This window comes from Bos taurus, chromosome 23 (genome assembly GCF_002263795.3).
Source record: "Bos taurus isolate L1 Dominette 01449 registration number 42190680 breed Hereford chromosome 23, ARS-UCD2.0, whole genome shotgun sequence".
In the NCBI taxonomy this organism is placed as follows: Eukaryota; Metazoa; Chordata; class Mammalia; order Artiodactyla; family Bovidae; genus Bos; species Bos taurus.
In genome coordinates this window covers 32,276,848-32,304,673 of record NC_037350.1, presented here as the reverse complement: position 1 = coordinate 32,304,673, position 27,826 = coordinate 32,276,848, and the positions used below count along the sequence as shown (strand labels likewise).

Sequence of the window (27,826 nt, the reverse complement as noted above, 5' to 3'; positions counted from 1 at the left end):
GCCTATTCTTTAGTGAAATCAAAATATAAAGTATGTGGTTTAAATATATATATGCCTGTGTGTGCGCTGAAGAAAATCATTCTGCACTTCATATTGAAAATCACACTTGGAAATGAGACCAAAAATTTAACTTCCATGCTCCACATAAGACTGCATTTCAAAATAATGAATCTGCAATTTAGAGAGTGTTACTTCGAGAATCCATTCAGAAGGGATGGTAATCAAAGTAGTTAAACTGAGCATGTTCCAAGTCAGAACAGATTTTTCAGAGTTTGAGTGGTAATAAGTCTTCTTTACCTGAAGTTCTATTTAAATCAAAGGGTTAAGAGTTTCCTTCCTTCTATCCATCCATCCATCCATGCGATCCAGTGAGAACCAGACCTCCTGATTACTGATTGATGACTACAGCCCTCCAGTCAGAATCTTCTCAGGGTTTGAGATCCTCCTCTAAAATCACCATCCATTCTTTTTACCTGATGCTACTGGAGTTTACCTGACTCAGGTTTTTTAAAGCAGTAAGGCAAATTATTGTAGGATTTAACCTGGTTTGTGGTGGTTAGACTTAGTGTTAAGTATTTTTGTCGTCTACCTGGAGCTGATGTTCTGGGTACAGAGCAAATGCATTACATTAAGCATTTTAAGCTTATTTTGATTATTCGTCATGATGTCACTGAGCTGGTATCCATTCTGAAGGAGAGCATTTTTCTCCTGTATTCCTCATTCTTGCCTTCCATTATGATGTGGATTTTCCAAAAATCTAAACTTAAAATACCTCTTTTAAGTATAATACTCAGAGGGGTTTTCCTCCATAGTTTATTCTTTTACAATAAAGACCATTTGAAAGTATTATTCAGCTTTTTATGACTATTGGAATAACATTATGGTTAATGGGTGCAATTAAGTACCTAAGGTATTTTCCCACTTTCTCTCTTATAATGCTATAAGGGGCACGTACCAGATGCTTGTGTTAATAAGCACTGTGCTTCTGTGCCCATCAGTGCTAACACTTGGTCTCCAGGTAAGAGATTTGCTTCAAATTGGTATCAGGTGGTTTCATTCTTTGGCCTACTGTTAAGAAAAATGTATCAAATTATATCCATTTTCTAAAGAAAACATTCAAGTGTGAAATTTCACTTCCCCATCAGTTGTAAGATTAGTTAAATGAATAAGAAGTGAGGTTGTTTCCTATTTCCAGGAGAAAACATGACAAAAGATAAAGATTTAATTTTCTTACATTGAAAAAAAAAATTGTGCAGATCTAGAAAATAAGGAAATGAAACACATTCATTTAAAAATAGTACTTGACGGTCATCTTCACAGCAGTTTCTCATCAGTACAGCTCCCTGAATTGTTTTTAACATCATGAGGCCATTTTAACTTTTATATGAAATGAAATTCGGGATATAAAAGTTAATGAGTGTGATGTGAATAGCTGGATTTAATACCACGTTCAGTAGGAAATGTGGCGCCTCAGTAAATCTCTACACATCCTTCCTCCTTTTGTCCATTGATTTATTGCAGTTCTCTCAGAGTTATGGCTTCTGTATACTGACTCTTCCTAGATATTAAAGATTGTTGCTCTCCAGCAGTCATCATAGGAAGGATTAGGTATCTCATTTTCTCAGTAAGATTTTATACCGCCTCAAACTTTAACAAGTAGACATGCATAAAAATTGCTTTTTAAACCAGAGACGTGATGATACTGTTTGGTTAGATGTTTGAGGGTATATATTAATAATGACTGAGTTTGGGTTTCCCTGAACATTGACGCATCTGACAATCTGGTAGGACATATTTAATTTTTATAATCTAGTTCATTAAACAGGGATTACCCTTATCCATTTTTAAAGTGCACAGGAAAGCACAAGATGACACTAGGCTATCTTGAATCAAAAAGCAAGCAGTGGCTCAAACCCAAATCATTGCAAAGGATACAAAATCCAGATCAAAATGGCTTCTGCTGGGATACTCCCTGCAACAAAAATAATGACAGTAATAGTTTAGGATACTTTGAATTAAAGTTTATGATAATACTAAGAAAAGAAGAGAGGATGGTACAGAGGATTTAGAAAAGGGAAATTTGATGCTTACAGAGGAATGGCACCTAAAATGTAGGGATAATGTTAAAAGTAGAAAGTGACAATTTTATAGCTCTGTTTGTATTCCTTCGTTCAGGCCAGGATTGTCAGTGGGGTTTACAAATGGGCTCATCTGCATAAATTGAAAGTATCACCTTGTAGAATTAATATTAACTATCAAGAGACAAAGTACCTTTACAAAATACCAAGGTACAAGGTACCTTGACACTGGAAGAGTCGGGAGGTTCCCGCCCTACTGAAGTGATCAAATTTAGTGTCACTAACAGCGGAACAACTTGACCTGGGTACCACCTGTTGTCATTCAGTCATTCATAGGATCATTCATCTGGCATTTGTGTTTAAAAAAAAAAAAGAAATTTCATCTACCTGAATCTAATTGTGGGGAACAAGCAAATATTGAATGTGGGAGAGTCTGTGAAACAATTGGCCTAAATTCTTCCAGAAAGTCAGTGTCATGAAATTGGTTTGCATTTGCTTGTTTAACAGGCATTTAGATTGTTCCCAGCTTTTGCTGTTATAAGTGTAGTGCTTAGGAGTGCTCCCTCTCCCCTCAGTTTTTCTCCTTGGGAATAGAAGAATGAAAAAATGTTACTGTTACTAACATTCATAATCTCTGCCAGTTATTGAAGTGGGGGGGGGCATTGACTGGCACTTACATGCCAGGCTATGTGCTAAACACTTTATATTCATTATCTTATTTAATCTTCACAACTGTTTATTTCACAAACTAGAAAACTAGGTCTGGGTTTGCCAAAACCTTGGCCAAAGTTCCCCTTTGGTGATTAAAGTTCCATGATGCGAGTTCAGTTCTCGGATGATAGCATCTTGAGCATGAGATGCGCTCTTGGGAAGGGTGACCTCTCTGTACTCACTAGTCTTCCCCTTGCCCTGATGGGGAGACACTGAAGTCAGTACAGGTAAATGAGTTCCAAAAGCTATGCAGAAGGAGTGGAAAACTGATGGTTTTTATTCCTTTGAAAAGCTGACATGTCTGTTGCTATGGTTTCCCTCTTCATAGACACATTTTTTTTGCTTGCCTGTCATTTTAGAAGTTGAACCAATGGAAAGGTTCCTCACCTTCACTTATAATGATCTTTAGGGAGATAATTGGGACAGAGCACTTGTCATGTTGAATTAACCTTTCACAAAGAGGAAGTCTAAAATTACCTATGGGGCTTAACCATCAGCTATAACTCTTGTACTATGTATCCAGTGTCACGCCTGTTAAGAAGCTTTTGAGGGGATGTATAGTTAAGACACGGAGAAGGTGATGGCACCCCACTCCAATACTCCTGCCTGGAAAATCCCATGGACAGAGGAGCCTGGTGGGCTGCAGTCCATGGGGTCACGAAGAGTCGGACATGACTGAGAGACTTCACTTTCACTTTTCACTTTCATGCATTGGAGAAGGCAATGACAACCCACTCCAGTGTTCTTGCCTAGAGAATCCCAGGGACGGGGGAGCCTGGTGGGCTGCCATCTATGGGGTTGCACAGAGTTGGACATGACTGAAGTGACTTAGCAGCAGTAGCAGCAGCAGCAGCATAGTCAAGACAGGGGCAAGAGTCTTTATTTTGGGCAACTCAGGAATATTTGAAAATACATTTTTACCTTTTCTCCTTTCATTCAGCAAGGATGTTTTCAATCTAATTCAAGTTATCATAAAATGAGGTATATTTGAAGAATGCTGCCTAAAAAAATAGGAAATCAGAAGTCTGAGGATTGAGACTTTTTTGGGATCTTGCTGATGGAAGCCTTTCTGATAATACTGATGATGATAATAATGGTGGTGATGGTTATGGGGAGCTTTTTGTGTACCACCCAACTGTTTGCATTTGCAAGTTCAGGAGTCCTGTATTTTCATCCAGCTGCATGTTGAAAACAACTGACAAACACAGAAGTGAGCCCTAGGTTGATGGACTAGGTGTTTTCAGGAAATTTGGAAAAGATTCCTCCCATCTTCATACGTGGTTTTCATAAAGCCTGACATGCTGCAACAGGACTTTTTGGGTTTTGTTACTTTTTTAAAAATTCTTTTATAAAATTTCAGAATGCTAAGATGCCCTAATGACTATTAGTAATGATGACCAATGAGGTTTTAAAATTATTTGAGAGAGTTAATGTGAAATGTAAAGTGACCTAAATTCACACTAAGGTATAAGGTACTGTCAATGTTAATGACACTTTAGGTAGGTAACTGTGAAACCCTGGCATCAGATTCTTGCCTAAAATGCTTTGGTGACTGAGGGGGAGAGAGAACTCAAAGTTGCTGCCTCACAGTGGGCAGGATATAATGATGTAAGGACACCCCCAAGAAGGGAGGTTTTCACGTACCTGTGGGCACACTGTCCCCACCTTGTTGCTGGGACCAGCCCTGTGGCTTAAGAACCAAACCCTGCATGGCATTTGCTAATGTTCATCCAGCATTCTGTCCACCACATGCCTTTGGAGATACAATGTCTCCATTTCCCAAATGGGATTAATACCTTACAGGGTTGGTAGATGGCATTTTGCACGCACTTAGCAAGAGGTAATATCTCTAAGATTTTCTGCAGTTTTCAAGCTGTAATTATGTTATGAAGAGCTTATGAGCAGCTATGCTTATGAAAAGCTAGCCTCACGCTAATGATAGTTTGGCTTCATTCTTGCCTCATTCCTTTGCTATGAAGGCTTTTTATGTAGCTTTTCTGTTTGTGTATGGTGTCTCTCCCTCCCCCTTGTAATGCTGCTGCTTTATCTCTCTTCCATTCATATTTTTTTTCCTTTCTTTTTGCTGCATGGAGACTCTCTGCTGTACAAGTGTAAGTATTTTTTGGTGGCTCTGCAGATTCTGGCTGTATTAGTTTACATTCTTGTGCTCCATTTGCTTCCGTGCTGCCTGGCTGATCTCCCAGCAGACTGTAGTGTCGTCATCCATCTGTGGATCCGGAATAAAACAGGCAGCAATTTAGAGACAAGATTGGATTTTACAAGATGGTTCAGCTTCGCAAAACAGGCAGTGAATTTAAAAATATTCTCAGGGATGTGCCTGAAAGCAAGCAGAGTGTTGATGAAGAGGGTATGAACATTGAAAAGGAGAAAAGTGCTTATTCCATTCATGTTTTTAAAAAAAGTACTTAGACTTCTAGGGTTTAAATTTCTAATTCTTGTCATATTACTTGTTTTCCAGATTAGTAGAAAATTGGCATCATAATACCTTCTTGTAACAGAAAAATTTTACTGATCTACTTTACAACTTAAAAAATTTTTCTTTTTAACCTCAAGGTAAAGAGAAGTAATTCAGGATTCTTGAGCTTGGAGTAAGAGTTTTTTTTTAAATTATTCTTTGCACAAACTTGGTAAAATAAACACAGAAACTACTCCATCTTATTTTTGTGGTGATAGAGACAATTTAACTCTCATTAAAAAAAATTGGTATGTCTAAGAATTATGTGTTAAATATGAGTTTAACAGGAAAAATATGTGATGGTGTTTATAAGGTTCTAACAGTAATCCTTAACTTATAGTAAAAGTGGGTATTGAATTCCATGGAGAATAGGTATAAATCCATTATAAAAATTGAATCAAATGAGTAAGATTTCCAAGCAGTATAGGTATTGTGCTGCTTTTTTTAGATGCTTTGAGAATAGAGCCATTCATTTCATTCACTGCCTGCCACCATGGGGATTTATTGATATTTACGATGTCAGAATAAGTCTATGTTTAGAGTCTTCCTTCTAAATTACATCAAAAGGGTTTAACACATTGTTCCTTGTTAAACACAAGTTTAACAAACTTGTTCATATTTCCCGCAGATGTAAACATTGAAAATTGCTTATTACTCTTAAAATTCAGTTTTAAAGACAAAGTAATTTTGTCTGGGCCTGAAGTAATAGTTGGCAGTGTTAATCCTAAATTAATTTGTGAAGGATCCATTAGGCGTGTATGTACCTCTTCTGCTTCCACTGTTGATCCCCTTTATTTGTTGGGCACTTTGTGATTTTTCTGATCAGAAAATACTTAGGCACTGATAAATGTCCAGGAACGGTAAATGAGGACTAAGAAATAGTTTGAGAAAAGTAGCCCTTTTATTTTGGTCCAAAAACTGAAGAGAGTAAATGTAAATCTGGAAGGTAAAACCAGATTTTTTTTTTTCCAGGATTCAATTCATCTAACCAACAGGTGTGAGGAGGAGGAGGCAAGGGTACATAGAAACCATGTTTCTGGAGAAACATACAATATGTGTTCCTAAATGTACACTTAGGTGGATAATTATAGCTCATTCTTATATTCCTCTTGTTTTAGTTTATATGTAATAGAACCTTAGGAATAAGCCAGTAAGATTCAGCAAGTCCATATTGTCCATTAAACTGTTAAGGAAGAAACAGTTACAAAGAAAATAAAGAAAAATATGTAGAAATAAAATTCCTTTTTTTGCTTGTTATACTTAAACCCATATTTATTCTTTTTCATGAAAGAAAGAGATGGTAAGAGTTCATCCATCAGAAGAAACGTATAAAATCAGGTTGTATTCTTAACATCAATTGTAGAAACCAGCCTGATTGTAAGCCCTGCACATTTGAGCAAAAGGCCATCAGCCATGTCCAAACATGGCAGAAAGTTAGAACTCACAAATGTGTCAAACATAAAGAGTTTTATGCAAAATGCAATGGAAGTTATATTCTCTTGTAAAGAGCATATGAAATAAAGCAATGAAAATGCATTAGAATGCATGCTTCTGATATTCAAATTTCATAGACTAGGTTTTGAGGCATTGCAGAGCTAGACCAAGAAAGGCAAACTGGTTCCTTTGATTAATGTCAACCATCAGAAATCCTAATGATGATTTTGTATGTTTCTCAATATGTCTATAAAATTAGATTGGGTTGAATGACCATTTATAGATAGGCATCAGTTTGTAAATGAGTTTCTATCTTTGCTATCTAATGTATTTGTATTCTTATATGTAATTCCATATTTCTTTTATATATTTAAAAATTATGATATATTTGAAATGTCATTGTTATGTTTTGCATGTATTCGGTATTCATTATAAAAGCTAAATGGGGAAACTGATCCAGATTATTTTTGCCCACAAATTCTCTTATAAATATAATCAAGAGTCAGAGAAAAATATTGGAAGACGTCTCCATGCTATGCATTTTTAAAGTACTTTCCTATTTATCTGTGACTATGTAAGTGAATTGGCTGGAAACTATATCCCAATCTACTTCTTGATCCTTCTGCCTATCAAGGTTGTGCACAAAGTGGATAGAATACTAAAGAAGTTTACATGACTAAATACAGCATGTATTTTGGTAGTTTGTGTCTCCTTCAAAATTATTTTTAGAGATTTCACTTAAGAATAGACTAGTGAGGCTTCCTTCAGCCCACTGCAGGGCCAGTTTTGGGGAGAACTACCTTGAAACTGGATTCCTTTCCAGTTGCATTAGATTGATTGTGTTTCTATTGAACCTGTAAAGTCTATGTTTTATAAAAAGATATTCTTCTGATTGTCTGCCTTTAAAAAAGAAAAAAAAAACCCTTGAAAGAACCAAATCTGCTAGTTTCATTGTATATTTCAGGAAGACCAGTCTAGATTTAAATTCTATTGCTCATCATTTTTTAATCTCCCTTTTCTCTCAGTAATATGTAATAGCAAAAGTTTTATTATTAAAACTGGCATAGAATCATCAAAACTATAAAGCTCTTTGCTTTAAAGATCAACAAGAAAATTTATTCTTCGAACTGAAGAAAGGTTATCAACCTTGTGGATTTTTTTTTTTTGAGAAAGCTTTAGATGACAGCCGACTAAGTGAAATGAAAGTCTACAAACTAAGTTCTTTGAGTTATGGTATCTCTCAGTTTTCACCAATACTAGTTTCTAGGATCAAACATTTAACATTCGTAAAAGCCATCCACTTGTATACTGATAACAAGTGGTGAGGTAGGAGGGATGCTGGGCTGACTTTTATAGCTGGCCTGGCCCTGGCCCTGCTCCTGTTCACTTGAATGGTGGTCTTTATCATCTCTGTGACTCAGTTTCTTCATTAGAATTTGTTTGTGGAGGTGATGACAAAGGTCCCTTCCAGCTTTGACAGGAGTGATTCTGTTGAGGGAAATGCTGATGTCTTCCTTGGATTTGACTTTACACAATCAACAGTTGACACCAATGCTAGAAAACAGGCTCTTAATAAATTTCAGCCATGGTTTGGGTTTTAGTCTCTCTTTTTTAAAGAACAAGCAGGATCAAAGATGAGAAGTGGCAGCAGATACAGACATGGCAACTTTCGTTGGTCTTTGTGGTCTTTACCCATAATATAAAGATCAAAATTTTGGGGGGAGAAATGTGAAACGAAGCAGTTAAATAACTTAGATCATTACAATGACAGAGTCCGGTGTTGCTCACATTGCTATTGCTGTGATAATGAACAGTGAATGATCATGCTTTCAATTTTTAGCAACTGATTTTTACAGTCTTTCCTTCTTATTCATTGTATCTGTTTTAACATCCTCATGTGAAGCTGGGAGTTATATTTATACTGTTCATTGTTCTTTTTAGCCATAAAAATAGCATTTAACTGATTAGGCCTGGGGGAAAGAAGAAGTGGACTGTATATCATTTGAGAAAATGACAAACATTTAGAAATGTCTCAACTTAGTCTTTGTAGTCAGGTTGTCAGAGGTCACCAGCCATCCTCTAAAAAGTAAAATACTGAGCTTAAAACGATTGGTCCCTAATATTCCTGCCCCGCCCTATACCTGCCAGATGTTTCTAAAGTTTGGAGGTCAAGTTTTCTGGGAAAAGTGTCTAAGTACTTTCTTTATTTTATTGGTAGATGACTCCTAAATCCAAAAGGAAGACCATCCACAGCCGAATGCTGCGGCCTGTTTCCAGGGCTTTTGGTGAGTATTCCATTTTGTCAGTCATTTTCTTGTAACTATGAAACACCCTCAGCAAGGACCCTGGACCACTTCAAGGGTACTTTGCAGGGATGCTCTAAGTGAAGAGGGTTAAGTGATTTGTGAATGGGTGTTTGCTATTCCCTGATAGACTTAAAATTACTTTTAGCAAATTTTTATCCATCTCCATGCAGTAATCTTCAGCCTGAGGCTTTACTTTCTTTTAGAAATGGAATTTGATCTAGATAAAGCCCTAGAAGAAGTGCCCATTCATATCGAAGACCCGCCTTTTCCATCCATCCGACAAGAGAAGCGGAGCTCAGGGTTTATCTCTGACTTGCCCTCCGAGGAAGGAAGGAAGCTGGAGCACTTTACCAAGTTAAGACCAAAACGGGCTAAGAAGCAGCAGTCCACGCACCCAGCGGTAGGTGGGCTGGTGGCCCCTCCCTGTCCTCCTCCAGGGAAAACTGCAGAGTCTTATAAAAGTGCCTTGTATATGTGAAAGCTTGTAGGTAAGGACATTAGAACCTCTACGTATGTGTGAGATTCACGCAAAATACCTCACTTGGTGCTCAACATTTTCAGAAAAGAGAATGCTGGAAAGTTTTCAACCCTTTCGAACAAAGTTGCCCTCTTGAAATCTTTATGAAAGTATCAATCATGTGGGTATAATAAACAGGCTACTCTAAGGAGTTGTATAGTGTATGGGTATGAAAAGATGGAAAATAAGTACTGAAGAATTCATTTGTGATTAAAAATTGCTTGTGTTTGATTTTGGAGGGCCCCATATACTCCTCCACCTCTGTGTTCTGGCCTCCTCTGGCCCCCTGGCTTTTGATAACCCACAAGCTGGGAGGACCATGTGAGTGGCATGCCTCTCAGTACCCTGCTCTTTACTCAGGGGACAATGGAACTGTTTGTGCTAATGAGGCTTAATGCAATTGACCCCATGTCTCTCTCTGGTTAGTCTCTTCTCTCCTTTGCAGACAGACTCCTTGGAAAAATTGGTCTATGCCTGTGGTGCTTCTTCCTCACCTTGCCATCACTCTGCAACCCACCAAAGTCTGCACTCTGTACCTGTCCACCCTCAAACTGCCCTGCTAAAGGTCACTCTTGACCTAATCCTGTGGGCCCTTGGCAGCTGTCAGCATGCTTGACATTGCAGCAGTTACTTGACCCGGAAAGCTCCATCCTTCGGGGCCTCTGAGCATCACTCTTTTCTATTCACCTCTCCAGTGATGCCTTTGCTGCTTCCCTCTGCCTAGCCTGTGAGCATATTATTTGTCTGGGTGATGCCATCTGAACCCATGGCTTTGGTCTCCTTGTTGTTGACTCCTGCCCCCTCTGCTGAACTCTAGCTTCAGATATTCACCTGCCTCCTGAACTTGAATGTCCCAGAACAACTCACGTTCAACAAACTCAAAACTAGGAGCCTTTCTCTATGAACCTGCCCTGCTCCACAAGGAGCATCACTGGTGAACAAGCTAGAAACCTGGATATGATCCTGACCACCATCTCCCTGCCGTCAGCCCCACCTGCTCCTCCTCTTCCTCCTTGTCATCCCTGTAGCCCTCGCTCTCATCCTGTGTTTCAGACCTCTAGTGATATAGCCTTTTGGTCATGGCTTCCTCTCTTCCCATTCCCTCATCCCTCCACCCTTAGCTCCTGGACGGATAACTACTCATCCTGCAGACCTCCAATGAGGCACAACTTCTCCCTCCCTGTCTCCACCTCTGTACTCGCACACAGGTGGGGGTGCACGACTCTGCAGAAAGCTGTTCTCGTATGCTGGCTGTGCACAGTGCACAGCCTGAGCAACTGTCCATGGAGGCCCTGCTCCCCCAGTGCCTGACGCTTTTACTCTGTTACAGCCCTCGCTGTACAGTGTTTGCACACTGTAAGCATGGCCTCCTCCTTGTGTGTAAGTTCCATGTGGGAAGTGTGTGGTTTATCATCTGTAGTTGTGTGTTGAGCACTTAGCATGAGTTTAGAACGTAGCAGGCATTCAGTACTCATTGGATGACAGGTGGGTGACTGGAGTCGTAAATGGAGAAAAGTCACAACCAGTTATCTGAGTGGTCAGGCATTTGCTCATATCAGATCCAGGGTGCTCGTATTTGGTTGCTCTCTCATTTGATTCTGAATAGCTTGACATGGTTTCAGAAAAACAAATTTTAGTGAATTGTTTTCTTTTCCAACTTACTTCTTAGTGCACTATTACATATTCTTTGAGGAATAAACTACTCTCTCTCTCTCTTTTTAAACAAGGGAAAAGCCTTTTCAGATAGGGAAAAGACACACCACACACGCCACATTCTACTTGGTTATGGAATAAGTGGTTCCTCTGGCTCTTTCCTTGTGGAGAGTCATTAGCAGTACAACATATATGTGACACAAGGGCTAACTTTCCCCTTAAGTCGGTGACTCTGGGAAAGAGAATGTTTTTTTCTTTTAGTCATTTGAGAAATGAGAAAGAGGGAAGGGAAGAGAGCGGTGGCAGAGTTTTGGTGGAGGAATGTACTCAGGTCTATTCTAGAGAGATCTTGACCTTGTCCACAGGAAAGCTAGGATTCATAGGGTCAGCACACCCCAGGGTGCTCCATCCTAGGGACGCATGTTGTCCTCAGATAACAGATTACGGTCCTGGGTCTGAACAGATCTCGCTTCTTGCCAGAGGCTTAGCGAGTGTACAGTTTGCTCTCCCTTGGATGCACAGAGTGTGATTTTCAAAGCGCTTTCACATTGAACTCTGCGAAGCTGCCACACAGGCCCCAGCACCTGCATCTTCCAGTGGAGGGTGAGAAGGTTGCAGCATTTAGCAGCAGCAGTCATTTAATATTGGTGTTGTTTTGGTTTTGTTTGGACAGACTAGGTAGCCCCAGCCCACCCTAAGTCAATCTTAGCTTTTCTAGAGCTTGTCCTTGATGCCTAATGCCCCAGTGGGCTTTTCTGGGTATCAGAATTCTCAAAGCCCAAGTACGGAGGCTGTTCTTAATTTGAACATTTCTAATTCTGAATGTGTGGGTTTTTCCCTCCTACACTGATTAATTCTTCAGCTCTCTGGACACAACTGGCTGTCTACAGGTCAGTTCAATTTTGACTCCTCAAGTCAAGGGCTCGGGGGTACCCTCACTTCAGATACCAGTCCCAGGTCGTCTCCTGTACTTCTGACCAACTGTAACTTCATGGGGGGTTTCCATGCTCCCTTCCTTTGCTTAGATAATTTGCTAGAACGGCTCACAGAACTCAAGAGGAGATTTTGCTTACTATTACTGGTTTATTATAAAGGATACTGTCAACTGAAATGAAAACCCACAGCGTGAGACCTGTGAGTTTCAGTTCTCTTTGGAGTCTTACTGAGGACTATAGCCTGGGGATAGCCTCTCAGAAAACTGCTCATAGAGGTGGCGGACGTCAGCAGCAGTAGAAGGTTGCTGCTGTTCATGAGGTGCAGATATCTTAATGATTTCAGTACTTTTCTAAGTACGGGAAGATGCATGAAATTAGGTTGAGAAAATTTTCTCGAAAATATTGGTCTGAAGTCCTATTCTGCCAATTTTTCTGAATCACAGAGTCTCATTCCTGATTTGCACCCTGAACTCCTTTCAGGGTGTGTTGAAGGGCAGTGACTGCAGTGGCTAATGGCTTAATTCCTATAGAACCACAGGGCCAGAAACAATCTTAGTTGGCAGTTGTTGCCCATATTGACTAATGGGATGTAAATCAGAGATTCCCACGATCCTTCTTGGGTATGATTAATTTGTTATAGCAGTTAATATACACATTACATACTGAATTACCCATTTATTATAAAAGGATGTAACTCAAGAACAGCAAGCTTAAGGAGAGATGTCAAGGAGGGGCTCAGCGCTTCCACACCCTCTCCAGCATGTCACATTCCCTGCATCTCCATATATTCATTCACCCGGCAGCTCTCCCAACCTTGTCCGTTGGGGGATTTAAGGGAGACTTCATTATTCAGTCATAATTGATTAAATCACTGGTCATTGGCAATGATTAAACTTCCAGACCTTCTCAGCTCCCTAAAGTTCAGGGGCTGGGACTGAAAGTTCAACCCTCTAATCATGTGGTTGGGTCTCCTGGATATCAACCCCCATCTTTAGGTGGTTCCAAAGTCACTTCATTAATGTAATCAAAGCACCTTTATGGCTCTCATCAGGAAATTCCAAGGGTGTAAGAGGTCTGGCTAGAAATAGGGATGAAGATGAAGTATGTATTTGTTGTTATAGATCACTACATCACAACTATCTTCATAAAGTTAGTTGAGGACCTTTCTCCTTTTTCTCCTCTCCCGTTTCTGGAGCAGAGTTTGCATGTCATATAGATTTTCTGTTCCTCTCCTGGAAAGCCACCTGGGCTTTATGTGTTACGAGTGCACGTAATGCTCATTGGTGGATTTTTTTTTTTTAAACTAGGGATTTGATTTCTTTTGTTACAGATCTGTTGACAAAAAAATTAATCAACAGTCAATCTAAGAAAGAAGTGGAAAATTTTATTTGCAGCAACCTGAGGATTATAACCTGGGAGACAGACAGTCTTTCAGGACTGTTCTGCTGTTAGAGGTCAGAACACAGTTACATAAGTTTTTGAGACAAAGGGTTATATGTCAGATGATGTACTGACAGTTCACACAATCCAGGCCTGCATGTGCAAAGAGAAGTGGGCCATCCTGATCCCTTATAAGATTATCTCCTAAGTAGGTCTGATTAAGGTAGATTCATAATACACTCTGGAGGGGAGAGAGAAGGTCCAAATGGGCAGAGAAAAATTTTATGTTTAAATTTTTCTTGCCTTACCAAAATATATGAATTTTATTTCATCAGATCTATTCAGATTACCTAATTCTCCTTGATACCATTTTGGTAATTTCTATTTTTCTAGGATATTGTCCACTTAGTTGTTTCTAGAATTCTTATGAGTCTTTAATCTCTTTTGTATCAATAGCTCTGTCCCAATTTATTTCATTTCTAATATATTTTAATGCTTCTATCCTAATTTTGCAAGGTCTCATTTACTAAAAGTGAAAGTGATAGTCACTCAGTCATGTCCAACGCTTTGTGACCCATGGAATTCTCCAGGCAAGAATATTGGAATGGATTGCCATTCGCTTCTTCAGGGATCTTCCCAACCCAGGGCTTGAACCCTGGTCTCCTGCATAGCAGGCAGATTCCCTACCATCTAGGAGTCTTTTTCAAGGAATTAGCTTTACTATTCCTCTCAAGTTCATTAATTTTTGTTTTTGTTTTTTTTAATTTATTTTACTTCCTTTTGGATTCCCCTTTTCCTGGCTTGATTACTTGGCTCTTTTCATGTTTCTTACTGTCTAATACATGTGTATAAGATTTCATGATTATTCAACTCACTAATTAGCACTCTTTGGGTTTTTTGTTCAGAGTCACTAATGTACCTAATTGTTCTTGCTTCCTGCCCATCTCTCTCCATCCGGCCTGTGGAGACATTAGGAGAGATCTGACAGCTGCCTTGTCAAAATCCAGGCGCATCTCCTCCGGTGTTGCCCTGGTGCATTCATCTTAATAATCCAGGCAAAGGGAGAACAGAGGGTGGTCTGAATTGTCTTTAGTCTTCATAATCACCGGCTTATCTTCTAAGCATTCACAAGTTATCCTTTTAGCATTTACTTATATATACACAGGCGATGAGAAATCTGCCCTCTTTCTTTCTCAGACACCAACAACAACCACTTGTGATTTTATTTGCAAAATCCTTCCTCTAAGCACAGATGCAGTGGGTTCCAACCAGCGCAGGGATAAAGTTTTCTGCACTCCCTTCCCACCAGCTCTGCTCCCCTTTTTAGTCTGAAATTTATAATCCTTGACAGAAAAGACCAAAATCAAATGGAATTTTGAGAACTTCTGATGTCTATATGTCCTTCCCTTTCATTCTGCTGGCAATTGAGCTAAGGCCGCAGGTGTGTTTGGCCTTGAACCCCTCTGAGGAGCCGCCTATCATTTCAGTCTTCAGTGTTTCTGCTGCTCTTCTTGCAGGCTGCTGACACCTCTTACTTTTAACAGGTGCATTTACAGCTGCATCTTGCTCAAGGTCTCCCAGTGATACTGAACTTCTCAATCTCTCTGCTCCTAGTCTCTTTATTTCTAAAATGATAGAGTTGGACCTGGGGTCTCTAAGGTTCTGTAAAAACTGGCTGGTCCTGCAAGATGGGAAAGCAGACTGCTTGTTGAGCTCAGCCTGCCTCCATCTCCGAAACCTGTTGATTGTTCATGTCCCCAGAGACCTTCTGTGCTAGCTGTGAATTGTTTCAAAGCAGGAAAAAAGAAAAGGGCTGAAAGGAGAAATTATACTTGTAAAAAAACTGCTTTTCCCCCTCAAAATGGGGAGAGGAATTTGAGAGGCAGCCTCTGAGGGGAAGTGAGGGTGTTGTGGAAGGATGCCCTAGGTTACGAGCATGTATTCTGGGGTTGTACCCTTGTCATCCATCACTCGGGTGACCTAAACAGGAGCCCCTCACACTCTGAGCCATGGTTTGATCTGGGACTAACCACAAGGCAGGATAAGACTATGTTTCCTTTTCAGTTCAAAGGGTAGGTATAAAGACAACAGTAAAAGCACTGTGCAAACTTAGGGAGCGATTATCACTGTAGAAATTCCAGTCTTCTTTTACAAAAGGAGAAGTTACATCCAAGCTAGCTCTGTGCTACTTTGTCTTTTGTAATCAAAACAGAAGTTATTCAATGAGCTGCTTTCCCTCCATAACTGCATTATTGAACTTGGCTGTTTCTCTGCTCTCCTGCAATGCACAGGAAAGCCTGGCTCCACTATAAAGTACCATTCAGACGAAAGGTATAATTGTTTTCACATTTCACAGGGTTCTTGGTCTGTTACCTGTTATCTGCTCACTTTTCAGCATTTTACAATCGTGAACTCAAACACACAGCTCGTTTCCATAATGGACCTTGCCAGTGAACGGAACGGATGGTTGTTTAAAGCTAATCATGGGTCTTTTTTTTTTTAAAACAATGCCTGTGCAGACAAGAGCCAGCTTCCCTAGAGGCAGCTTGAGACTTGCAAATCAAGATCACAGAAAGGAGTTTTCCCACCACTCTGTGGCAAGATATCCAGACCAGATATCGCAACCACATGGGAATCTGTCCTGTGCCCAAGAGAATGGGCAAGATACATGCTCTTTCTCAATGGCCCACAACCTGTCTGTGTGAAATATTAATACACTTTCGCAGACACAAAACCAAGCATGTTATTGAATTCACTGAGTTGTCCATTCAAAGACAAATGCTAGAGTGCTGAATGACTTTATAGCTCCTCACGAGCTTCTTTCCTGAGACTCAAGCTTTAGGCACCTGCCCCTGGATTTCCACAGCACCTCAAACAACACTGCCTGAGATTACATGCATCATCTTCTTCCTCAAATCAGATCTCTGAACTATGTTCCCTAGAATCATGCTGTCATCTACCCAGCCTGGAAACTTCAGCCTCATCTTAGGCAATGTCTTTTTCTTTCTTTCTCAATTCCCTACTACTTAGTCCCACACCTCCCTCCAGATTAGACTAAACAATCACAGAAGTCTTTCACTGTGTTCTTGAATAGAATTTATTCTATTCTCCAATATATCGCCTTTTCCAATATAGCCTTCATGTTGCCCCAGAATTATCTGACCAAAACAGGTTGGGTCATGACACTTCTTCAGGGCTCCCTCTCACCTGCAAAATAAATTCCACGCTCTTTAATATAGGATTCAAGGGTGTTCACTGTCAGACCTTGTATTATTAGTTGGAAAGTATTCATTTATGAATGAGAGATCTGAGAGATGCTGAACTGGAAATGACTTAAGCCATGAGAAATACTTATTTTCTCACTCAACAAGAAATCCAAAAGTCTCGGGGTCTGGGATGGGTTTATTCAGCACAGCATAAGCATAGCTTCCACTGTTCTGCTCTGTCATCCTCAGCATGGTGGCTTTTATCCTCAGGCTCAATTCCTCTTGAACTCCAGGTGATTGCCATGGCTCAGACGTCACATCCTCTCTCATAACCATGTAGAAAAAAATACATCCCTTCTTCTGCAGGAAAACCTGCCCATGAACCCCCTTATATCTCACTGGCCAGACGTATATCACACCAGTCACAGGCAAGGAGATAGAAGTACTGTTTAAGTATTCACGTCTTGAAATCAGAGTTCTTTCAGCAAGAAAGAGGAAGCAAGTGTGAGTGTGTGTGGGTGGGTGTGTTTGGAGTGGCCGCTTTCAGTATCTGCTAGGGTTTATACTCAGCAGTTTACTCTGTCTATAAGCCTCAGGCCCCTGGTCACTGGAATTATTACTGTTCTCAAAACAGCGTGTCATTTTTTCATGCATTCTCCTGCCTTACCAATGTGCCTGCAACGCCTTCCTGTGCTTCAAGAACACACGACTCTTCACAGCCTGTTAGGTTCCAAGCTGCTTCCAAGACAGCACTACTCAGCCTCAGTCCTTCAGCAGGTTTTGTGTTTATAGTGCATTTCTCACTTTGGTTTCTTTCTACCTTCATTTCTACATTTGACTTCTATTCCGGTAGACTATAGGGCCCTATCTCCATCAGTTGTGTCCTTGCCATGGCCTTTGTGTGTCTTAAATCTAGTGATACATATTGAATGTAAATTAATATCACACCTGTTTGGTTTGCAGGGCTGTGCTACCAGCATAGTCTCCCAAGATGGTGAGCAGAACGGTCTTATGGGGAGAGTGGATGAAGGTGTAGATGAATTTTTCACCAAGAAGGTGACCAAAATGGATTCCAAGTGAGTTCAGAGTCATTTCACTAATCACACCATTTAATTCACATTTAAATTACTAACAGTGATAATTTTAAACTTAGTATGTACTAAGGCTCTTATTTCATAAGTATATAAGATAGACATTTGACAGAGGGTTTACTTTTCTGGTGGTTTGCAAGACCACCATCAACTGGGAACTTGTTAGAAACGTGAATTCTCAAACCTGTAGCCCAGACCTACTGAATGAGAAACTAGAGGTGGGGGCTGACAACCTGTGTTTTAATAAGCCCTCCAGGGTATACTGAGACACACTCAAGTTGAAGAACCACTGTAATATCTAAATCAGACCACAAAATGTATCTCCCCAAGAGTTTTTTTTTTTTTTTTTCCCTTTAGGGCTTTATTACATTCATCTGGATGTATCTCAGACAATGAGATACGTTTGGCAGGCTGAAATTACTAACAGTGGACCCTTGAACAATGCAGGTTTGAATGGCTTGGGTCCACTTATTTGTGGATTTGTTTCAATAGTAGATACTTCGATACTACACGGGCCCTGGCTGGTTGCATCTGTGGATGTGGACAAACTCGGATACTGAGGACTGACTGTGAATTAACTCCCTCATTATTCAGAGGTCAACTGTATTTTTAAATTCCCCGTGTTTATAATTTGATATGTCTGGGAGCACACATCATTCATTGCTAAGTAGCACAGCTTTACCAGAGTCAGAACGACAACAGAATTAGTAAAGAGGCTTCAGATTTAGCCTCTGAAAAGTTCTGTCTGAATTTTCTTATTACCAAGACAGAGTTTCCTTAGAAGTCAACTCAGTGGTACTTTTATTAACAGCTTAACTTGAAACACTCAAGCCTTTAAGCATGACTTGTACCAAGTTATTTAATCTCCAACTAAATGCAGATCCACTCCCAAGTACTGAATAAGGATTTGTGTTGGTGAAATGTTCTTCACCTGAGATATCAAATCCAGGAACTAATTTAAACCATCCTGATAAGTGGAGGGTGGGCAAGCCAGGCACAGGGAAGGAAAACTGGTCCATTCTATAGATTGATGTGCCTTATCTTGCCTTTGCAGGATGGCGAGGTGGGAGCAGGTTAAATTTTTATATCCATAACAGTATAACTTACTGAATGTTATAAGCTTTAGGACCCAATTATTTATCTCCTTTGACACTGGCCTTGAAGCTTGCCATACTGGGGAAAATTCTATTCTCTCCTTCAAGATCCAATGTAAATATCATTTATTCTTTGAAGCTTTTCCCTGCCTCATTTCCTCTCCTCCCCAATTAATAACCCTTTGTCTATTGCTGACTTGATACTTTTTTCTTTTCATCTTCCGCATACATCTGTTAGAGCAACATAATCCCCTGAGGGTTTTTTTGTTTTTCTTTTTTACATTGTGGGGAATGGATGAACATAGTCTTAATGCAAAAGGTTCAGGAAGTACCAACATAAACTGAGCCAAATGGGGAAATCCCTCTTAATGATCTGTTTTCAAATCTTTTCTTCCTATAGAATACTGTCCTTCACCAACAAATGCCTGGGTCTGATTTCTCATTATAACTTCGTGTCTGTCAAAGCCCATAATGTATAATCTGCCCTCAGTCACTCTTGGTTGAATGAATCAAGACAATCTTGGCCTGTATCTGTATAAACAGATAATACTGTAGGCTCTCCTCGTCCCAAACTTTTGATGTTGAATTAGTGGAGCGGTCTGTGCACATTCAACTCGGATCATATGTGTCGTCACTGCCAGGGGGATCTCCTCTGCCCTTAAAGTCACCTCCTCCTCTAATAAGCCCAGTGAAAGTTGGGCAAACTTTATAAGGTATAAACCCCACTTTCTACAAAGATACTGCTTTAGGAGGATTCTCTTCATGTTCTAGTACACAAATAGAACTAGGTGCATCAAATTTCATCAAATAATGATGGAATTTATTAGAAGTTGTGATTTGTTTCATTTCTTTTTGTTACATAAAAACAGATCATTGTCAGTTTGCTATGTAGAGGTCCAGGCATAGGTCAAACCATCAAGTAGTATGAAGGAAGTTTGAAAATCGAAGTTCAACATGCTCCTTGTAGTTTAAAATCTCAGAGGTGTTTTAAGGTGTTTTATAAAAAAGAAAGAAAAAAAAACCTTGTTTCTTTCCCTACTCCCCAGAGGCAATTAATTCCTATTCTTTTAGCTGTTTGTTTCCATATTTCATAATAACTTTTTTGTTGTTGCTATTTATTTTTCAAATAGTGACCATAACTAGTGGCTTCTTACTATAGAGGATGATAATGTAGCTCCTACAGTATAGTCTGACCCTACTGTCCACCAAACGCTTGCAGGCAAACACACATACACTTCTATTTTTTCATCTTTTTCTTACCCCTCCCTGCCTCAACTCTGAGATTTTCTCAGTTTTATCTTCCAACCTTGAGTTTTCCATTTCCGCTATCACATTTTTCATCTTAGTTAACTGTGTCATCCTCTCCAGTACTCTTGCCTGGAAAATCCCATGGATGGAGGAGACTGGTGGGCTGCAGTCCATGGGGTCTCAAAGAGTCGGACACGACTGCGCAACTTCACTTTCACTTTTCACTTTCATGCATTGGAGAAGGAAATGGCAACCCACTCCACTGTTCTTGCCTGGAGAATCCCAGGGACGGGGGAGCCTGGTGGGCTGCCGTCTATGGGGTCGCACAGTCAGACACGACTGAAGCGACTTAGCAGCAACTGTGTCATAATTGTTGGCTACATTAGTATTTCATGTTTACTTCATTATAAGCATGTAAATGTTCAGAGCTGAGTTATACAATATGCAGTGATTATATTGCCTTTCCAACTTTTTATTTTCCCTGGAGTTAATAATTGTCCCCTTTTGAATTTGCTTAGTTTTCCGTATACCTGTCACTGACATGCCTTCTAAATCTCTGTAAAGGTATGAATGTTCTCTCAATCTCCTCACATCTTCTCAGTTTCATCTTCCTGGGCACATACTTCACTACTGTCTGACCATTCCAGCCTGGCCTTTAGGTCTGGTCCCCTGCTGTCCTCCTGGGGTCCCCACTTTGCCATCTGTTGGGGGTTTCTCCTCACTCATTCCTGTGTCTTTCCCGTTTCCTTTGGCTGGGTCATCCTCTTCCTTACTTCACTTTTGTTCTGGGGCAGCAGCATCTCTGGTTATTTGCTGAAGAAGGAAGTACAGGAGGTGAGTTTCTGAAACTCACATGTCTTGCATTTTGGTTAATACTGTGACAGCTACAGAACTTTAGATTGGAATCCATCTTTCTTTAGAATTTTGAAAACCTGGTCCCCTTATCCTCTCACTTCTAATGTTGCTCTAAGAATCCAGTGTCATCTTGAGCCCTCATCCTTTGTTTGTTGCTTGTTTTTCTGCTTCTCAGAAAGTATCTGGGATCTTCTCTCTGTTCTTAGTATGTTGACATCTTATGGTGATATGTTCTATGTGGGTTTTTTTATCTTGTTTTGTTAAAACCCATTTGTTAGGCACTCATGAGCCATTTCAATTTGGAAATTTGTGTCCCTTGATTCTGGAATTTTTCTTGAATTATTTTTCATAATTTCTTTGCTTCCTTTTTCTCTATATTCTTTTACTTAAACTTCTATTATTCAAATTGTATTTCTTCTCTTTATCTGCTAGTATTTAAAAAAGAAAAACTGTTTTTCTTGTATTTCTTCGTCTTTTTCTTACCCCTCCTCCCCTCAACTTTCTGGGAGATTTTCTCATTCTTATCTTCCAACCTTGAGTTTCCCATTTCCACTATCAAATTTTTCGATTATTCTTGTTTCATGGATTATATTAACACATATACCTCTTGTATACATGGGGGATACCTAGGAACACTAACTCCCTGAAATGGCCCACAGCACCACCTTACATACCATCTTCAGCTAAAGACGGAAGAGAGACTGTTAGGGGATGTTATTGTGAACCAGGTAAACAAAGGGTAAGGTTGTTATGCAGGTGTGAGTCCTGGTCCTTCTCTGTTGATAAATTTCTAGGGATCCAGTTATCCTGCTTCTCCTAGTATGGAGAGGAATACCCCCTTACAACATGGTGATTTTCTGTATAAATGTATATTTCTCTTACAGAAGAGAAATTTCCCCTGTGTCTGCTGTTCCTTAAAAGTAACCAGCCTAAAATAATGCTATGCCACAAGCATATTATGGGATGGCACGTTCTGTGTCCCTTCACCTGAAATCCATTTGCTTCTGGGCCTTCCCAACTAATACTTCAGGGGTCAGCTTTCCCAGATTTATGAAGTCAGTTTCTACTCCTAACTGTTTTGGCTTCCAAACTATTGTTTTTGCTTTTTCTCCTCTCTGGTGCTTAGGCCTTTTTTCTTTTTTAAAAAAATTCTCCTGCTGGCATTTTCCTGGGGACTCAGAGGAGATACATGGGTGTCCTTCCAGCTCTTAGTAAAAAGCTCTCATGATACTTGCCATTCAGCCCAAATCATTTACTGTCTCCCCATCCATTTCCCAGGTTTCAGGATGTTCAGAATATTCTGACAAACTTCTCCCAAAGATCACCAGCTGCTTTTTCATGTCATTCCCTCTTTCCGTGGTATTACATTTCTTTTGGTTTTGAATAGTGCTTTTTATTTTTATAATTTATTTTTACATTTAAGCAAGGATCTGGATCATGGATCCCACTTAGGGTGGAATTTCAGATGTTATCTAATGATTGTGGAGGGATTACACGTGCTTAAGGGAAAATCTGGGCCTTTCCAGTGCCCTCCAAATTAAATAAGGCAGTCACTCATCTATGCCATGAGTGGATCTACCTTTTCTACAAGTTCTTACTAGTGGAGAGGCACTTGACTAGAGCATTTAAACAGAAAAAACTCACCTCTGCTCTCAATCCTCCCAATGATACCTTCAGATTCTCATTCTTAATTTTTATGTGCCTCAGGTTCCTCACCTGTGGATATGATGATAGTCAACCTTCCAATTTCCAAGTCAACTTTTTAAAATGTTTCAAAATTGTTGCTATATAAGCAGCCATCTCCTTATTTCTGTTTTGAGTGACTGTTGCTGAAGCTTTAATTACAGTACACCCAACAGGATTTTCTTTTGAATTATAGGCGATGGTCAGCGAGGGGCTCAGAGTCCCACGAGCTTAGTGAAGGAGGAGATGAGAAGAAAAAACGTGACTTTCGGAAAACTGGCTTTCTCAATTTAATCAAACCCCGGAACAAACCTGAGCGGTCTTCAACAGTCTTGACAGCAGAAGAACTCTCCTCCCCCAAGGCGGGAGTCAGAAGTCCAGCTGTGGACGCCCCCAGGAAGGACACAAAGCCAGCCGAGCACAATGGCAGTGCTGATCGGGTGGAGGAGATCAAAACACCCGACTCCTTAGAAGAAAGTCAAGGGGAAGACGTGGGGAAGGTGGACCGGAGTGACAGCAAGGGCAGCCCACAGGGAGGGCGAAGGTACGGGGTCCAGATGATGGGCAGTGGGCTGCTGGCGGAGATGAAAGCCAAGCAGGAGATGAAAGCCAAGGCTGCTTGCTCACTGAAGGTAAGGGAGAGGGTCTCTTTTGACTTGGTTGCCTTTGTCATTTTTGTCTTCACGCCGTTTTTATGGGCAAGACAGGTACAGGAAAACAGCCTGAACTAAATAAAAATCCCCAAACAAATGGCTCTTTCCTAAAGGACGCAGAGCACAGACAGGACCTGGCCATGTTTTTCCACCAGCACTAGGGTCACGCGCTCCTGAAGAGCCTCAGCCTTGGAAGGTCAGGCAGTGGCTGCAGGTCCATGTCTCACCTGCTCAGGTGCTCCTGTGCCTCTCACAGAAACACGTGACAGCTGTGCCAAGGGCGTGCTCCACTCTGGGGAAAGACTGTTGAATCCAAATGGAGACCCAAGGGTCACTGGAGATAGGACAACTGACGGAGGCAAATAAAATGATTGAAACCAGATTCTAGTTCTAACCAGGGAGATCTGTTTTTCAATTATTTTCAGAGTTTATGTCCTTTTCCAAACCTGAAAGTTCCTTGCTAAATTCAAGGTTTAAAAGGCAAAGTATTATTAGAATTAATTGAATATTTGACTATGGAGATATGTTGTGTTGCTATGAAGACACATTTTATCATTAAAAACTGCTGAGTACCCCCAACGTGATGGACATGAGTTTGAGTAGGTTCCTAGAATTGGTGATGGACAGGGAAGCCTGGTGTGCTGTAGTCCATGGGGTCGCAAAGAGTTGGACACAACTGAGTGACTGAACTGAACTGAGTACCCCCAAATCTGCATTACTTATTTCTGAACCTCTTTTAAAAGTATAAGTTGTGTATTTATTTTTCTTCCCTTTTTTAACCTCTATATTTTTCCTGCCCTCAGGAAAAACTCAGGTTTTGGTGTCTGTGCACTATCTTGAGCTCTTTTATGTTTATAAAACTGGGTTCTCCAACTTTATTTAAAGTATCAGAATAAAACAGTTCATCTTGATGAACTCTTGATTTTCAGAAAGTAAGTGGTTATACCAGGACACAGAGGGCTTGTTTTATATTACTTCTAAAGATACTGATTGTTTCATTAAATCCTGCATCCCACATGATTTTACAGCTGTTCATCATAGTTCTTCCACCAGCACCACCACTGTTCTCTAGCAATTTTCTATTTACAAATCCCTCCTAACTCACTCATTAGCTCTCAGAAGAGAGTTGGGATAAAACTATATTCTGTTAACTCAACAAAGGGAGGCACGATGCGGCCTTCACTGGCCAGAATTCTGAGTAAATACTGTGACCACATCTTTGAGTCAGATGCCCAAGGAAATGTTTACATTTTAGTCTGTTTTATAGGCTTTCTTTACAACAAGGAATGTGCTGTTTTGACTAATGAGCTGTTTATTTTATACTGTTTCCATCGATGAATATAGCTGTCTTTTGGTAGAAAGATGAGAAGTGCTGGAGGGTTTTTTCCCTTGTGCTTTGGATTTGATAAATAGATGGGCTCCAAGTGACAAAATTCTTAGGATTTAAGTTGCCCAAAACATACACCAATGATCCTAAAGCGCCATCTAGCGTTTCCTGTAGTTTTGTCTCAGCAGCAGAGCCTCAGGGAGACGAAGTCAGGCACAGTCAGTGTCACGGCAGGAGAGTTAAGGAGCCATTATTTGTTGCTACTTATGATGTGCTTTGTTCTTTCTCTTGACACTTTACATAACTATGCACTTTTGCGATGGGGTGCTTGAATTTTTTAGAAACTTGGGAACGATGCTGTCTCCCAGGATTCTTCCAGCCTGACCTTGAGCAGCACAGAACGGTTGGATGGAGGTGGGGCTGGTAAGTCAGGCCACTGCCATCACCCACTTAGGACAAACTATTACCTTCTGGTCCCAGGAGTTGCATGTGATTGACAGAAGGGAAATAAAGATGGAGAGCAAGAATGGACCTTGACTTTCCCTAGAAGACCACAGCCCTTCACCTGGCCCAGCTCCACTTAGGGGCTCATTCCCACCACAATAACTTAGCACCTGGACAAGGCACCTTTCCTGATTCCACAAAGGGAAAGAGATTTCCTTGAGAAGAACTCCTAAATGGGGGGCATTTGGGGAGGGGAAAAAGAGAGGGGACATGGCTGATGAAATCAATTATTATTGGAGTGTAATTGACTTAGAACACCGAGTTAGCTCCAGGTACACACCATGGAGATTTGATATTTCTATTACAAAGTGATCATCATGCAAGTCTAGTTACCATTTGTCACCATATGAAGTTATTACAGTATTAGTGACTGTATTCCTTCCCCAGGCTGTACACTTCATCCCTGTGGTACACTTATTTTGTCTCCAGAAGTTTGTGCCTCTTAATCTCCCTCACCCCTCTACCCCTCTGGTAACCACCTGCTTGTTTCCTGTATCCATGAGTCTGTTTTGCTGATGTTTTTAAAAATAAGCCACACATAGTATATAGCAGGGAGCCCTTTTAATTGACATGAGGGAATGCTCTTTTCTCTCAGCTTGAACATCCATGAATATTCAACATCCTTTGTCCCTTTGACTTTTTAGGTGTAGTAAGAGAGTAAGAGACCTTAGATGGAAACTGGAGAGTAACTTGTTAATTACCTCATTTTGCTGTTTGACATTCTTGTGTTGAACTTTAATAAGGAAAGAGACTATAACTCATGTCCAGCCAGTTTATATTTCCTTGTTATCTGGATAAATTAAGGCAGCAGGAGATGATGCTCCTGGAGTGGTTCTCACTAAACGTGAGGTTTGGGACACAGTCCTCCTCTCCCAGAGCCTGCAGCCCAACTCCAGAGTGTCATCCAGAACAGAGGTGCCTACGGTTGGTTATACTGTACCTTGTGCCAGATCTAAGGAAGATCTGAGTGCTTCAAATGCGTTGAGACCTGCTCTTGCCCCTGTATGCCCCTATGGGCATGTACCCTGTTAAACATGAGGCTTGTCATCCGTGGAATAGTCAGAAGTGATCAGAAGAGTGCCATCGAGTTCACTGTTTTTCTACCAAGAATCGTAGTTTTCCACCAGCATGTTTTGATTCTGAAAACATGCCAGAATAGCGTGTTTCTGTTCTAAAATATCTTTGGTGACAGATACAGAAAACAAACTAAGGGTTACCACTGGGGAGGGGCTGGGAGGGAGGGGCAAGATTGGGGAAGGGGATTAAGAGATACAGCCTGCCAGGTACAAAATAAGATACAGGCTATAATGTACAGCACAGGGAATATAGCCAGTATTTTATAACTACATTATAAGGAATATAGTCTATAAAAATATTGAATCACTATGTTGGACACATGAAACAAATATTGTAAGGCAACTATACTTCTATTAAAATAGCTGAGAAATTATAAACAGCTATAGAAGTCTCTAAAGGATTGGTTTCTTTCACCTTTGACTTTTACAGTAAAGTGTGCTTTTTGTGCCCGTTTTCATTTTAGTGCCTAAAGTGCATCCAGAGAACCGCTTCGGTTTGGGAACCCCAGAAAAGAATGCCAAAGCCGACCTCAAGGCGGAGGCGGTCTCCAAGCCCCGGAGCTTTTCCAACAGGCCCACCAGCCCGAAGCCCCTCCTGCAGGCCCCCAAACCCAACCTGGCGGCACGGCCCACCATTCCGCAGAAACCAAGAACTGCCTCGCGGCCTGGTAAGGACTGGTTTTTGCCGATTGGGAAGTAACACTATAACCAGGTGGCTTCCCAAACTGGAGGGCCTGGGCCTCCACACATGGTTTCCAGGACGTCTGGTGAACATGACTGGGGAGGGGGAGGTGTCTGCAGGAGAGGGCCATGAGAATCCTGCTAAAGTGACCGCGGCTGAAGGGCTCCTTCATTCAGCACCCAGGTCACCCACTCAGGGACCGTCCTTGCACTCAGGGCTGTGGGTCGAAGGCAGGATGGTGAAAGCACCCCTGTGTGGTGCTCGCCCCCTGGCGGTGCTCGCTGTAGCTTTCTGCAGGCTGAGTCCAGGTGCTCAGACCCTCGAGAAAGCCACAGGTTAAGGATGAGAGCCATAATTAGGGAAAGCGTAAGTTGCTTTTTATCCGTTTTCATCTGTTTTTATCCGATATCCTGTGAAATATTTAGGGTTTAGAACAGGGCTGGGCAAACTGTGGGCACACCAACAGAGGCACACAGCCCCCACTGTCCGTGTGTACACACACACCCACACCGAGAATTAACCTTGCCGGTGACAGAGCAGAGAAAGGGAGTGCAATTCAGTTTTTCCTTTCAATTAGACTGAAACAGGACAGCCTTGAGAAATAACAGACGAGCTGTTTTGCCATCTTTTTATCTTAGCAGGTCATTTAATCTCTCCAGTTGTACAGTGTTCACAACAGTCCTTTCTGGTCTTCAAAGTCCATGATTTTAAGTTATTCTAACTGATCTCAGTAAGTATATGTAGGTACATGCACCCCTACTCCTGAAAGTACAAATCTATATTATATACATGTGGTGACCACTGTACTGGATTTGAGAGCAGGTAAAGTCAGTGGGTTATAACCATCACTTATTTTAAGAAAATCAAATGGCCTTTGAGGCAGAAGGAGTATTTAGTCTTACACCTACAGTCTGATT

General features: G+C 40.8%; 1 protein-coding gene across 8 annotated transcripts in view; it reads left to right on the top strand.

Annotated features, from left to right (window-relative positions):
* Positions 1-27,826, top strand: part of CARMIL1 (capping protein regulator and myosin 1 linker 1) — a 306,909-nt gene that overhangs the window by 269,450 nt on the left and 9,633 nt on the right. For 7 of the 8 annotated variants that reach the window (XM_024983668.2, XM_005223775.5, XM_010818486.4 and 4 more), the window contains 6 exons: positions 8,918-8,984; positions 9,209-9,405; positions 17,660-17,772; positions 22,864-23,299; positions 24,989-25,070; positions 26,692-26,895. In XM_024983668.2, coding sequence (XP_024839436.1) covers positions 8,918-8,984; positions 9,209-9,405; positions 17,660-17,772; positions 22,864-23,299; positions 24,989-25,070; positions 26,692-26,895 — 1,099 coding nt within the window. The remainder of the gene's footprint in view (positions 1-8,917; positions 8,985-9,208; positions 9,406-17,659; positions 17,773-22,863; positions 23,300-24,988; positions 25,071-26,691; positions 26,896-27,826) is intronic. The other variant, NM_001192903.1, reaches the window with a different exon arrangement.